The sequence below is a fragment of the Gloeophyllum trabeum genome (genome assembly GCF_000344685.1).
Source record: "Gloeophyllum trabeum ATCC 11539 unplaced genomic scaffold GLOTRscaffold_00021, whole genome shotgun sequence".
NCBI lineage: Eukaryota > Fungi > Basidiomycota > Agaricomycetes > Gloeophyllales > Gloeophyllaceae > Gloeophyllum > Gloeophyllum trabeum.
The window spans coordinates 264,051-277,857 of NW_006920430.1; the positions used below are offsets into that span (position 1 = coordinate 264,051).

The 13,807-nt window shown below is 54.3% G+C and overlaps 6 protein-coding genes across 6 annotated transcripts; 3 read left to right on the forward strand and 3 right to left on the reverse strand.

The window, feature by feature from the left end:
• Positions 1-589: 589 nt before the first annotated feature.
• Positions 590-1,584, forward strand: GLOTRDRAFT_141527 (uncharacterized protein; the record flags this gene model as incomplete). The annotated part of the gene is made up of 2 exons (XM_007872968.1): positions 590-987; positions 1,036-1,584. 2 exons carry the CDS (start codon positions 590-592, stop codon positions 1,208-1,210), a joined length of 573 nt encoding a protein of 190 aa, XP_007871159.1. The 3' UTR covers positions 1,211-1,584.
• GLOTRDRAFT_82362 (uncharacterized protein) lies at positions 1,335-4,381 on the reverse strand (the record flags this gene model as incomplete). The annotated part of the gene is made up of 2 exons (XM_007872969.1): positions 1,335-3,798; positions 3,852-4,381. 2 exons carry the CDS (start codon positions 4,379-4,381, stop codon positions 1,335-1,337), a joined length of 2,994 nt encoding a protein of 997 aa, XP_007871160.1.
• Positions 4,382-5,112: 731 nt separating this feature from the next.
• Positions 5,113-6,780, forward strand: GLOTRDRAFT_82366 (NCS1 nucleoside transporter family; the record flags this gene model as incomplete). The annotated part of the gene is made up of 1 exon (XM_007872970.1): positions 5,113-6,780. One exon carries the CDS (start codon positions 5,113-5,115, stop codon positions 6,778-6,780), a length of 1,668 nt encoding a protein of 555 aa, XP_007871161.1.
• A 24-nt stretch (positions 6,781-6,804) lies between these two features.
• On the reverse strand, positions 6,805-7,898 carry GLOTRDRAFT_141530 (uncharacterized protein). Its single transcript, XM_007872971.1, has 5 exons — positions 7,740-7,898; positions 7,432-7,685; positions 7,321-7,377; positions 7,203-7,262; positions 6,805-7,153 (listed from the first exon to the last, which is right to left on the reverse strand). The coding sequence occupies exons 1-5, from the start codon at positions 7,891-7,893 to the stop codon at positions 7,100-7,102; spliced, it is 579 nt and encodes a 192-aa protein (XP_007871162.1). The 5' UTR covers positions 7,894-7,898; the 3' UTR covers positions 6,805-7,099.
• Positions 7,899-9,075: 1,177 nt separating this feature from the next.
• Positions 9,076-11,685, reverse strand: GLOTRDRAFT_141531 (uncharacterized protein; the record flags this gene model as incomplete). The annotated part of the gene is made up of 4 exons (XM_007872972.1): positions 9,076-9,706; positions 9,763-9,837; positions 9,896-11,029; positions 11,083-11,685. The coding sequence occupies 4 exons, from the start codon at positions 11,683-11,685 to the stop codon at positions 9,134-9,136; spliced, it is 2,385 nt and encodes a 794-aa protein (XP_007871163.1). The 3' UTR covers positions 9,076-9,133.
• Positions 11,686-12,447: 762 nt separating this feature from the next.
• GLOTRDRAFT_97063 (uncharacterized protein) lies at positions 12,448-12,810 on the forward strand (the record flags this gene model as incomplete). The annotated part of the gene is made up of 2 exons (XM_007872973.1): positions 12,448-12,555; positions 12,613-12,810. 2 exons carry the CDS (start codon positions 12,448-12,450, stop codon positions 12,808-12,810), a joined length of 306 nt encoding a protein of 101 aa, XP_007871164.1.
• Between the last annotated feature and the right edge of the window lie 997 nt (positions 12,811-13,807).

Consider the following 13,807-nt stretch of genomic DNA (forward strand, 5'->3'; position numbering starts at 1 on the left):
ATAGGGGAAGGGACCTGCTTCTGCTGCGGCAGGAGAGCCCGGACAGTGACCAGGATATTTAGTGTGACACTTTTTGCGATGGTGTCACAGCTTGTCACGTCCGCGACGCGTTCGGACGCGTCGTTAATTGCTCTTTACTGCCAGAAAACCTACAGCGTGCTACGTTCACATTCACGCGTCACTTGATTCATAAAAGTTGATCTATATCAACGAGCGGATGCAACGTTGGTTGTACATTTTTGTTAAATGTACTTGCGGTCTCGTTACCTCTATCGAATGAACTTGATATTGGGAAAATCAGAAATTCAAAACCAACGTTGCATCTTCTGTATCATGACATCCCTGCTGGTACATTTTATATGCGTGATTTCGACATGCGGAAGGCTCTATGAAGGCGGGGGATTTGCGACCACTTTCTTGCAGAGTCCAAACAGATGCAAACAACTCGCCGCGCGACCCGGAATTGCGCCTCCCCATAAGTAGGAGTCGGGGACCGGCGGCAATCCATGATAAGACGGTTTTTTCTTACGCTTGACCCAACAGAGACTAGGCTATTTCCGCGAACAAACGTCGCTGGGAAATTGATAAAATGGCAGTGCTACCGAAGCAGGAGGCTCAAGACGTCCGTATTCCAGCAGCAGGAGCGGGAACGCAGCAAAAATCGGACAAGGACGTCAAACCGACGAAAGAGCAGGCGAAACTGGCGGAGCAGGACCGTAAAAGTGCTGTCGATTCTCTTACGAAGATTCGGAGAGCGTCTGCCTGGCAGGTGCATCGTTGGCCACTAGAGAAACGGATTGCGGAGGAAAAGACGCGCATACATCTACCCCGTTCCTACCTGGCGACAGACGGAGAGGATGTGCGGGTGGTTTGGCCAGGGGAGGACTTGAATCAGGTCGTTTACGAACACTACTCGGGTTCGGTCGATCCAAAGGACGGGAACCACAAGGTAAACTACGTGGCACCAGACGGAGTATCACCTAGGAGGTATGGTTCGTGAACAATATTTATTACCATCTACTGAGACGATTTAAGGCATGAGTACCTCGGGCCCGACCCGAGAGTTGCGGGATATTTCTTCGATTTTGACGACGAGATCCACATACGATGGTGGGATGCGTATCTTCAAGACCAGTGGATGGACAGACAGAAGTGGAAGATGGAGGTCGAACTGGATGAATCAGGAAACTGGGTGGAGAAGACACGCTGAAGAGAATGTACGTCTAAATACTTTTAATTTATAGGTGATGCTAGTCCAGACCGAGAAATCCGCAGAGAATAGCGAATACATATGTACGTCCTGATTCCAGATAACTGAATGCCCGCCTACAGCTCTATGCATACTCTAAGATGACGCTCCGAGGCTCAATGTATGCTCCCAGTGGAACGTAGTCGATGTCGTATCCGAATGCCCTTGGTCCTCCGATCTGCAAACCCTTCTCCGTATCACTCCACCGTGGCGAACAGGTGATACCCAGGACCGTGACCCTCAGCCCGTAGCGGAACTCTGGCACACCAAGCGCCTTGCCGGATTGGGTATCGAGGACTGAAATCAGGTCGGGCACCATTGCGATGTACTTTTCCTCGCCCGACTCCAAGATATGCTTCGCATAGATGTTCTCGTTCTTGAAAGGGATCTTGAGGAATCCTCCAGTGGCGACCGGCTGGTACCTCGAAGGCGACGCCGAGGTATTTTCCTCCTCGTCCGTTGGCAGCTGCTGGATTGTGATCTCACCGTACGAATGCCCCTTGAACAGCCGGCGCTCGACAGAGATGATCTTCCCGCGGAACAACACACGGGCAGTACTGGGTCCGCCAATCTCGTCGACAATCTGCTCCGCCACCGTGTTGAGCGTGTTCTTCGCATGTGCGCGCGCAATGCACCGGCCGATCCGCCAGGCTAGCGACACAGTGTTGAGGACGCCGTAATTCCTTACGCGGTCCGTCGTCGTCGGGCGCGCGGCCATCCCGACGCGCGAGCCCATCTCCGCGCACGACGCGCGCAACGCCCTGTCGACGATCTCGTCGTCCGTCGTCTTGGTCATGATGATGTGCTTCCCGTCGCCCGACGCGATGGCGCAAGGCACGAGCTGACCCGTCTCATACACGCACAGCGTCGTCTGCCAGTACGTCGGGTACGCGCGACCCATCCAGTCCGCGTCGATCACGGGCCGGTCGAAGTGCTTGCTCGAACCGAGCAGCAGGGGCTGCAGTCCGTTCGCCCCACCGATCTCAAGCCCCATGACCGCGTCGAAGGAGTCGTGCCGGAGGTAGTCCATCAGCTCGCGGATGGCATCGATCGTCTCGTTTGCGGCCAGGCGCTCGACTGACACGGCGGGGGACCCCATGTGGCCGCCCCAGTAGATGTTCGCATCGGGCGACAAGTGCGAGCTGTCGATGACGCGGAGCGTGTGCCCGGCTCTGAGCTGGTCGCGGAGTTGAATGAACTCGGGGAAAGGCGATCCCCCTCCTGCGCACCCGAGGACGTAGCACCCGTCCGCTAACCAGCCTATGTCGACCTCCGAGACGTACCACTCTGGTATACCTGTTTCCTTCGATGTGACTATCCGAGGACGGTAAGCGTCGATATTCAGCGCTGCTGAAGGCACCTCTCGAACCCGGGCCTTGACCCCTTCCTGCTCCCTCTCATCAACCTCCGGCTCGTCTTCCTCGGCTATTCCGTTTACACTGTGCAGATCTCCTGCCCCACTCGCCAAATCCCCAATGGCCTTGACGATTATCCGTACTTGATTCGCGACGTACTGCAGTGGGATAGTATCGATCTCCGCAACCTCAACAGTGTTCCTATCGGCGCCGGCCTCGACAGCTCTATCGATGGCCATTGTCTTCGCCTTCTCGACGGCTTGCGCTACCGTCTGGTCGACCGTGCTCTGGATGAGATCGACGGAGCCTCCCACTTTGGATATAGCGGCTCCGACAGCGTTGGCCACATCGTGGAATGGCGGCCGAATGAGCTGGGATACGCCTTCAAGAGTATTGGGGGCGATGACTGAGCCGCCGCCTACCAGGAGAACGGGTAACGGCTCCGGCGATGTCTTCATAACGTCGATAATGCCTTCCAGCAGGGACTTAATTTTCGCTTGGGCAGCGCTCACAAGAGATGGAGGGACGTCCTTCACCAGGGAGGGATCGCCGATCTTCGCTCCAGCCGCGACGGTGATATCGGTCGCCGTCAACGTGCTTCCTCCGAAGACTTTCGCATCGGTGGTCAGGAAGTGCCCTACGGAGTCAGAGCCCACTGTGATCTGTCCCCCGGGCAGCTCGCGTACAATCGATCCTCCTCCAAGACCGATAGACTCGAGGTGGGGCATGGAGTAGTTGATCCTCACTCCCGCAACGGTCACATAGGCGGAGGCCTGCCTAGGGAATCCCGAGGGCAGCAGGACGCCAACATCCGAGGTCGTCCCGCCGATATCGACCACAATGGTGGACGTGCGTCCTCCCTTCTCTCCGGTGTCCAGTCCCCCGAGGTACGCGGCTCCCCGCATGGAATTCGTCGCGCCCGAAGAGAAGGTCCTGATCGGCAGGCGCGCAGCGGAGGCAGCGTCTACCAAAGTGCCGTCGTTCTGCGTCAAGTACAGCCCACACCGCAGGTTCAGGCGTTTCATTGCGGCGCGGAAGCCGCGGATGGTGCGCCGCGCGAATCTGAGGATGGACGCGTTCAGGATAGAGGCGTTTTCGCGCTCGAGGAAGCCGATATTGGAGATCTCGTGGGAGCAGACGATGTCGGCGCTCGGGAGCTCGCGCTTCATGATCTTTCGCACCTGGCTTTCCTGTCTGAGTGGCCATCAGATATTGTGAGAGTAAGGCGCAGAGAATTATCGACATACTGGAAGTGGTCGTCTATAGGTGCATAGACACCTGCGATGACGACGGACCTGATCCCCTTTTCCTTGATCTTCTCGCATTCCCTGATCACCTGCGCCTCGACGATGGGCGACTCCTGGGATCCGTCTATGTGCAGGCCACCGTCAACGTAACCGTGGTATCCATACATGATCTCCTTCAAGGCAGGTGGAAAGTCCGAGAACGGAGGGACCTCCCTAGTGAACGATTTTGACAATCGAATGACGGCAACTTTGGACAATCTCCGCGCATCATGCTCTACGACGGCATTGATGAAATGGGTGGTCCCGATTGTGAGGCAGGCAATACGATCGTGAGGGATCGCAGAGCGTTCAAGAACTGTGCGTACCGCAGTTTCGATGCCGTCAGTTACGTTGGGCGTTGTCGCCGTCTTGAAGTGGGCGATCACCCCGCGGTTGGACGAGGACCGGGCGCTGTCGTCGAGAATGACGGAGTCTGTGTTCGTGCCGCCCACGTCCACGCCGATGCGAATGGTCTTGGAAGCGTTGCCCATGCTGTAGCGTTAGGACGAAGCGGAGACCAGTCGAAGGCAGAATCACTTGCGGCGTCAAAACTGGGAGCACTTATAATAATAATGGTGCGAGTTGCGATCATCGTGACTGCGCGATAAGAATGCCGTGGGCGCAAATCGTCGCAGTCCCGATGAATCCGACTGTGGCTTCGGCAGATCCTGCCATCCATACGAGCTTTCGCCCGAAATGATAGCGTCTGGATCGCTTCTGAATGGTCAGCTCACTCTATTCCTCTGGCTTAGGCACTCTCCGAAAGCCGCCTCCCAATCCCTGAACCCGACGGCACACTCGAGCCAAGGGATTGTGCCTACGGCCCAAGCGTTGCTTTTGATTAATATTCAATGGTTTCCCCTGATCAGCCTTTTTATCGCGTCGATGCCTCAAGCGGGGGTTGGTAGATCGAAATAACCGCGTTATCAGTACCGATTGTTGGCGCGGAAGCAGTCAAAGCTGTGCAGGAGAAGCCTCGATGAGGCCTGGTGATTCTGGGTCTAATAACGGGTAGGCGCCTATCTGTTGAGGTCGCCATGTCTTATCGCTCTACGGCCTGTCGAAGGGTCGTATATTAACTCGTCATGGCGTATATCTTGTTCCTCCCCGGTGTCGCTGGACTTGTCGGTCACCTGTGTCCTTTTCCTAAGTAAGTCCGAATCCCTCTTCGTTGTGTAACCCGCTCTGATTCATGGACTAGATCGCCTAGTGAGAGTACGACATGGAATCAGGGCTCCGATTTCTGCAGGTCCACTCTAGTGGCGACGAAACGTCGGTGTGGATAAACGACGATATACGACCACTCCCCCCGTCTCGTCGTACGTGGGACAAGCTCGCCTTCATATCCTTCTGGGCGATCAATCAGATAGCCCTCAGCAACTGGCAAACTGGCTCTTCGTTGGTCGCCGTCGGGTTGTCAGTATGGCAGACCATGATCGCGGTCATTGTGGCGAAGATCATTATTTCTCTGGTGGCGATCTATAACGGCTATGTCGGAGCGGAATGGCACATAGGCTTCCCCGTCGTCTCGCGCTATGTCTGGGGCGTGTACGGCTCGTACTTGTCTCTGTTGCAGCGTATTCTACTCTCGCTCGTATGGTTCTCCGTGCAGTCCTGGACGGGAGGCCTTTGCATCACCGCTATCATCTCCTCCATCTTCCCATCTTTCCAGCACATGGGCAATACGATGCCGGCGTCCACTCATATGACGACCAAGCAGTTCGTGGGCTGGGTCGTGTACAATGTCGTGACTGTGCCGATGCTGTACATCCCCCCGGAGAAGACCAAACGCCTCTTCATCGTCATGAACGTCATTTCCTTCTTCACGCTCATCTCAATGATGATATGGGCCCTCTCGCAAGCCCACGGCGGCGGACCCCTCCTCTCCCAGCCCGCTGCTGTGTCCTCCAGCTCAGAGCTTGGGTGGGCGATCGTCTCTGGAATTACGACCGTCATTGGCTCCATCGCTGTCGGCCTGACGAACCAGCCCGATTACTCGCGCTTTGCCCGCAAGCCCGGCGACCAAATCTTCGGGCAGTGGTTCAGCATCATTTTTTTCGGTACGATTATGCCGCTGTTCGGGTGTCTCACTTCTTCCGCCTCCGTCGCCATCTACGGTGAGGCGCTCTGGAACCCGCCGGACATCGTGCTCAAGTGGCTCGACACGGACTACACCGCGAAGTCGCGCGCTGCCGCATTCTTCGCCGGCGTCGGGCTCGTCGTGTGCCAGCTCGCGATCAACACGATCGACAACGCGTTCTCCGCGGGGATGGACCTCGCGGGGCTGTTCCCCAAGTACATCAACATCCGCCGCGGGGCGTACATCGGGCTCGTGCTGAGCATCATCATGCAGCCGTGGCAGCTGCTCTCCTCCGCGGGCACGTTCATCTCCGTGCTCTCCGCGTACTCGGTGTTCCTCGGCCCGATGGTGGGCATGCAGGTGTGCGACTACTGGCTCGTGCGCGGCCGGAAGATCAAGCTGTCGGACTTGTACTCTTCGAGTCCCGAGGGGATATACTACTACTCCCGCGGGTGGAATTGGCGCGCGTTCGCCGCGTGGATTGTTGGGTGGGCATCGCAGATCCCGGGGTTCGTGAACGCTGTGAACCCGGATATCAAGGTGCCCGTCGGGAGCCAGCACTTGTACTACCTGGCGTTCCCCGCAGGGTTTTGCATCAGCTTCTTGGTGTTCTACGCGCTGAACAGGCTCGCCCCGCCTGCCGGCCTTGGCGAGGTCGACGACGTGGACTACTTTGGCACGTTTGACGAGGAAGAGGCGGATAAGATGGGGATTAGGCCCGCTGAGGACTCGGACAGCTCGGGCGCGGACGTGGAGGTGGATGAAAAGAGGCTTGACTTGGAACGGACGGTTTCGGTCGACAAATTGTAGTTCAGTACCTTCAGATTATAGACCCTTGAATTACGATTGCAGGGATGGGTATGTACATACTGTCATCCTGTCATGATCCAGCGATGACTCGACGTAATCCAGATATGTTATGGCCTCCAGGCTCCGTAGATGCCTCGATGAGGTTCAAGCAAGATATCTGACAGCGATATACTATTGGTACACTTATCAGTAGCAAGATACTTTAGTACAAATATAGCAAAGACGGAATACGTTATAGGTGTAGTAAAGTATGTCCGGCGTGTATGAGGTTCGTCACTAGGAAATCCGTATGTCATAACGAGTCGTGGCGTTTAGGCGCTTATACGTTCTCTCGCCCGTCGGCTCTGAAGCCGCCAATGAAGTCGAAGTTGTCCTGCGCAACCGGTTATCTATGAAGTAAAAATAGGAGTGGACGAGCTTACCTTCTGTCTACCGTTTCGACCATGAGTGGGAGCAGGGGCAGCTGGCGGAGGGCCAGCAGGCTGGTTTGAAGGGCAATCAGTAATGGATTTATGGGGAAGAGAAAAACATATCACTCACGGGCTGGTACTGATTCTGATGTCCATCCGCACCGTTCTGCGGCGGTATACCCGCAGGCTGAGATGCACGGCATTAGGAAAAATGTATCCTTCAACAGCGACTCCGACGTACCGGGTCATGCTTGGTGTATTGAGGAGGTGGGGGATTCTGCGGGGGAACAGCTGCATTGTCACGTCCCATCATTGGACCATTCGTTCCATGCGGGGGCTGATATCCAGCTCCATAACCAGGACCGCTGGGGTACGTACTCATCGGCGGAGCCGGTCCCGCTGGAGGGACATAAGCAGTGTTGTTCCTGAGACGCCTTCTCCTCCGGAGCATGAGAAGGCAGAGGAGAAGGCATATTAACACGAACGCGATGATACCTAAATTGGGGATCAGTGAGAAGCGGAAATTCATGCGTTCATAGATAGACGCACCGACGACGATACCAGCGATTGCACCCCCGAGTAGACCACGTCGTCTACATACATAACGGTAGCCGTTGTAGTAACAGGTCGTTCTGCACGAGGCGAACGGCAGCGTCGACAGTACTAGCGCTGCGCTGAACAGGTGCGTGGATTTGACGGTCATGGTGGTGGTGGGGGAAGATTAAGGAATGAAATGGCGATACTTAAGTAAAAGTACAAGCTGGGCATAGTGGGGCCGGGTACATACCGAGGTAAAGTGACGACATCCGGCGGGGGCAACTTGAAGGAAGGGGAATTCTGAGTCTGAAAGGAGTGGCGGAAGAGGCCACGTGGCGAATGCATGGCCACAGTTGCCTAACAAAGTAGAAACGTGCCTCAGTTCGTCAAAGTGCAATTCCGCGGGCTACAAGAAATATATTCGCTACATAAAGGTATGGGTTAGGTCGCTTCTGAATCAGCGGTTACATTCATGACATGCGGGGGTGTCCATGCAAAATGTAAACATGATGAGCGGTGGAAGTGCCGCTAGTGCCGCGCTTGGCATGATCAATGCTGCAACCAGGTTATCCAGCGTCAACCAGATATACAGCCCGATGTGAACAAATGCACAAATCCACCCTCCCATAAAACAGAGCACGCAGTGGCGGAGGAGCATATCCCAGCCCCGGGCGATACCAAACCCTCGCAAAAGGTAGCTTTCCCCGTCTCCTTCTCTTAGACGCCGATTAAGCCCTGATATGTATTCCTGCTGATTCGTGAAGACCTTCCGTGGATAGCCATGACCACACGAAGAATATATCTTTCGTGCAGCCACGGGTAACGACGCTGCCGCTATAAGCAACAAAATAGAGGACAGTGTCGCGCCCATGTTGAGGAAGATGCTTGTGTATCCGAAGTAATATACGGCCTTCTCGACTTTTTGGGATCTTATCTGACCATTCGTCGATGTTATATAGCCCAGCAAAGTGGCCTCGACACTGGAAAACAGCGCTGTCTAGTCCAAAGTACTTCACTCGAGACATATTGCGGGGAGGTGAGGAGGCAACTCACGACTACAGCTATCGCCTGCATTCGGGATGTCCAGGACTCTTTGGCATCCTTGACCGCCTCAGGAAGCTTATCTACGATTTCTATGTGAGTGAATTCTGTGAGCATTCATCCTGAACATACACTCAAGAGGCGTCAGCTCCTTCTCCGGCTCGTCTATTGGGAAAGTGTAGAACGGGGAAGACATTGGTCCACATTGCACAGCAAGTGTAGACGCCTGTTAAATACGCCAGCCGCATTGTATCACTCTCACGGTGTTAATAAGTCACTGAGCAATCTCTAGTAAGCGCCCGATTGCACAGAAAATACTTGTACAGCAACTCTCGACGCTAACGCTGACGAAGTCACATCCGGTATCATGTCTCTAATGCGTTCTGTGTTTTATTGGGAGACCCTCGAATGGCTGTCGCCTGGTCCGTCAGGAGCCGGAAGCGAAGGTGCCGGTTCCGCTCGTCATCGCGGAACAACTCTTTGTAGTCCTCCACCATCCGCGCAAGGAGCGTCAGACAATCTTGTTCCCAAGTTGAGAAACGACGCCGTCCATTATCTTCAGTTCGCCGCCATTGTGCCTCGCGGAGACCCTGATTGCGGAGAAATCTCTCCGTTCTCGCCTTGATGAATTCCAGTAACCTCCTTTCTCGACCGCGCTGGCCGTTTCGGAAGTCCTCTTCCCTGTCATTTTCGCTCATCTGGAACTCTGACGCCCTGCGTCTGTGGGCTTCAGAGAAGGTATCAGCTTGCGATGCCTCTTGCGCTCGCAATTGGCTCTTCCTGGACTCCTGCTTTTGACTGAACACATGTTGGCGGCTCGCTTCTCTGATCGCGAACTCTTGCTGGCGCTTCCGTATCCCGTTCTCGAACGTCTCCTTCTTCTTGTTCTGAGATTGCTGAAAGACGCTCGTTCGGCGTCTTTCCTGGTTCGATCTCTTCTGGATGTAGCAGAGGCCATTGAGCGGCTAGTTACGTCGCAAGCACTCAAACTCACCTTTCTGTCACTGTAGTCGCCTGGCGTAGGTAAGGGACAGGTAATGTACGTTGGTGCGGTTATATTGCGTATGCCCTGTAAAGCGCTGCATTAGCATATGACAGCATTTAGAGCAGCTGTGTACTGCACGTACCACGCCCGAGGCTGGTTGGGGTTGTATTACAATTGGTTGACTTGACGGGGCGCTTATCAGGCACGGGGGTGCCGGAAAGCTACATTCTGAGCTTTCATCTCTCGGGTCCGCTCCCATTTCCCCCAGTCCTATACCTGCTTCGAGGTCTTCACAGCCGACTGACGCTCTGCGGATATACCCCACCAATGGAGCATCTTCATCCCTTGACAGTTCTCGTGTGATATGCCGATTGAAGACATCCATGCGATGCTGCAACTCCTCGAATGCACTGGCCTCCTTGTCCCGCATTTCCCGTAACCACCCTTTTTGGCATCTGATGACATCCTCCACGGTAGCTTGAGTCATTCTCATCGAGTCTTCCTGCGCGTTGATCAAAGTGACATATCGCGCGTCAATCTGAGTCGTCAGCGTCTCAAATGTGTACGTCCACCTGGAGATGGCGTCGTCGAAGCGCTCGTCCCAGACGCTATCCGTCGCGCTCCGCATTTCCTGCCGCTGCCGGAATAAATTGTCGTATGTCTCCATTTCTTGCGTAAATTTCCGCCCTGCTTCGGACATGCTCGTATTGAATAGATCGTCCCTCTTGTGTTCCGCTCCATCGCGCTCCGCTTCTGCCGCTGCCCATCGCTGTTCCCTCCGTTGCTCGTTCTGGTTGAAATGATATTCGCGCTGTGCTTGATTGGTCTTGAATATCTCCTCGCACAACAGCGACTGACCAGCCTGTCCGCAGTCAAGGCGTATCTTCTCTTCCGAAGGGCCGTTTTCTTTACCCAGAGGGTAGCCGCAGACGACCTGCCCCTGGGGTGGAAGTGGTGGTATTATGGGGATCGGAACCGGATCATTCAAGCTGCCCCAGCTTGCACGTTTACTTTCTGTACTTCCACAGTTCCACCCGGGCCCGCTCGACGTTTCCGGGACGAGGACCGTAATAGGCGCAGGAGATGCAACGCCCTGGTTACTCCAGCTTCTATGGTGGCGTTTGAAGTCCTCCAGATTCCGAGGAGTTCCATCGGGAATTCTGGGTACAGGTGTATGATCGACTTCAGATGAGTTGTATGGGTGAAGGAGTGTATCCTCGGGGTACATGTTGCTCGCTTGCGTTGGTCCAGAATCCTGGGCGGCACGGTCATCGACCTATGCGCTCGCGTGAGGGAGCGCTGCCACAGGTCCGAGCTGGTGTTACTGACCGGCTTCTCCCCCGGCTCTGCACGTTCCGCACTTTCCGCACTTTCCGCCGCATCTATTCTCTCCTTCTGCAGTGCTTCGAACTCGAGATGGAAGGCTTCCACCCAAGGTTTGAGGAGAGTGTCGAATTGCTCTTCGAAACGATCCTTCAGTGAAGCGCAAACTGCTTCCCGGTATCGGCGTGCCTGCTCCAAGAGAGGTTTGCGGCACTCAATGAAGCTGGACGACTGCTCCTCCTGCATCTTCCGTTCGTACAGGATCATTTCTCCGGCAGATCTCATCTCTTCATCGAATGCGATTTTTCTTGCAGATAGTTTGCTCTCGAACAGGTGTTCTTGGGCTTCTTGGGCTTCTTCAAAGACCCTCGCACGAGCCTCCTTCGCGCTTGCTCGTGAGGCATCGATGCTCGCACAGAGCTCTCTGAAATCCTCCGCACGCAATCTCTCACCTGCATCGCTCTTGATCTCCAGCTGTAACGCTTCGTAATCTTGCCGCCAGAGTATATACTGGAAGGCCTCTTCACGCTCACGCTCGGAGTTGAGGGACTTTTCTTCCAGACCGTAATTGTCTGAGCCTGGGCTACGGCGGAATAGCCTGAGTGACATGAACCTTCTGCTTCATTTTCAGTACTGCTTCGAAGTGCAGGCAACATGTACGACACACCTCGCCATCCGATCTTAATGTGACTGCTGAGCCGTCGCGGTGGGCGATAGAGGCCAACACCACTGCTGCTCGCTTCTTTCGATCACTATCTACTTGATCAATTGATGCTGCGCATCTAACCTGTTGCTAGACCACAACAAGGTTTCGTTCTAGGCATCAATTGCATTGTGCTGTTCAATGTTCTCATCATCAGCGCGCAGACTGCCGTAAATCCTCCGACGCACATGCCAGATTGCTCTACCACCCGAAATACTAGCCTTGACTGAAGCGCTCTACTCAAGTGGCTATGCCTCCGGGCGCATGGATCGACCAAGCATAGGCACTCCTGTTTTTGAAGATTATGATAATTGGAATTGTGGCAAAAGCGCGTGAAGACTGTAAGTCACGTGAACTGTAGTGCAGATCACCTGACCGCGTCGCGTGTTGGAAGACTGATCAGAGCCAGGCGCGTCGTGGTGATGATGATGTCACAGTGACAGCCTTGGTGGCGCAGAATGGCCTCGCAAATGACGACTCACGGTGGGGATCGGCTCTGGTTGGGGTACATAAAGGCCATCCCTCTCGATTATTACCTCCAGTTTACCAGCCATCCTCCATTGTTTCGTCAAATCCATCCTTGAACACCTAAAATATTCACAGTGAGTTCTTACTAAAATGTTGCGCGAAAATAAGTCGATGTATACTGACGTACTGCATAATCGCAGATGTCGCAATCTGAATACACGAACCCGACCGTTGAGTACGAGGAGGCCCAGAGGATCCAGCGACCGGCTCAGTCGAGTTCGGCAGAGGAGGCCGAGGCAGGGCAGAAGGTAGGCATCATTAGCTGACTGCTATAGAGGAGTGGTTACTGACATTTGGTACCGCAGCTCGTTCCCCGTCCCGAAGATGTGACGTCATTCGAAACCGAAGTTCAACCCGATCCCTCGATTGGCACTGGCCGGTCGAGTGGGGGCAAGGGTCAAGGGGCCCACGGCAACCAGGGGAGACCTGGACGAATGATCGACGAGAGGGGCGAGCGGAAGTTGGAATCGAAGATCTCGGGCGGCATGGCTGACCAGCGATGAAGAAATAAAGTAGATCATGGGGAACATTGTACGATGATTGAAATGGCAGAATGAGTTAACGTGCGCGCAATGGCATCGGGTCGCCTGTGGAGGAAGACATAACCCCGAAATCATTTAATCGACGACAAACATCACTAGAGATAGATTAGCTGCTCGTCCCGCCTTGTGTTTCGTCGGCTGCGTCCCTCCTTTCTCCACTCCTCCATCTATTTATTTCTGTTCTTATCGTCCGTTCTGCCGTCTATGTTTCCTCATGCTTGCTTTCGTGTTTGCTGCACAATTTATTGCTTTCTCTGCCTCCTTCCGTATGAGCTCATATGACCACACCTAGATCTTTCCCCTCTCCCGTCTCTTGCTCTGTGATACCTATAGAATAGCAGTCGCCTGCTCGCCTCTTGGTCGTGTCCGTGCATAGTCGCCATATTCCCTTTTCGCGAATCCCCAATACCTCTCTTCTTTACAGTGCTTTGCATAAAAGTCCGGAAACTGCGTTTCGCGCGTTTCTGTTTGTCCCAGCCAAACAATACCTTATAGGGTAACACCTGACCGAGGGCGCGACGGTCCTCGAGTCAGCCTATATCACTCCTGGGACACAAATGCCCGTCTCAAGGCTGAATAACGTTCAGATCTGTATCTCTTCAGGATATCGAGCACGCAGAGGTCAAAATCCCCCAAGAACGACCCTCATACATGGATGTCGAAGCGTCCCGCCAACCAGTCAACAGCCCGCGCTACGGTGATCGACTACCCCATATAGGTTTGTTTGGCTGGCACAAACAACATTTCGCGAATCGCGGTTTCCGGACTTTTATGCAAAGCACTGTACCTCGATTGTAATTTTCTATATCATGCCACGTTGCGACGCTGATGTCCTTCCTAGACTTTTTTTACTTGTATTGAACATCATTCCCGTGACTATGTACATATCTCGCATACATATCCTCGTCCATCACAGTAATGGCAAACTTCAACGCAAGCCAATCCGTCGTATATCAAG

Coding starts and splice junctions, on each gene's coding strand:
- GLOTRDRAFT_141530 (XM_007872971.1), bottom strand. CDS start 7,893: ATGACCGTCAAATCCACGCACCTGTTCAGCGCAGCGCTAGTACTGTCG. Junction 7,263..7,320: donor ATCAGAATCAGTACCAGCCC/GTGAGTGATATG, acceptor CCTTCAAACCAG/CCTGCTGGCCCTCCGCCAGC. Junction 7,154..7,202: donor GTCGAAACGGTAGACAGAAG/GTAAGCTCGTCC, acceptor CCGGTTGCGCAG/GACAACTTCGACTTCATTGG.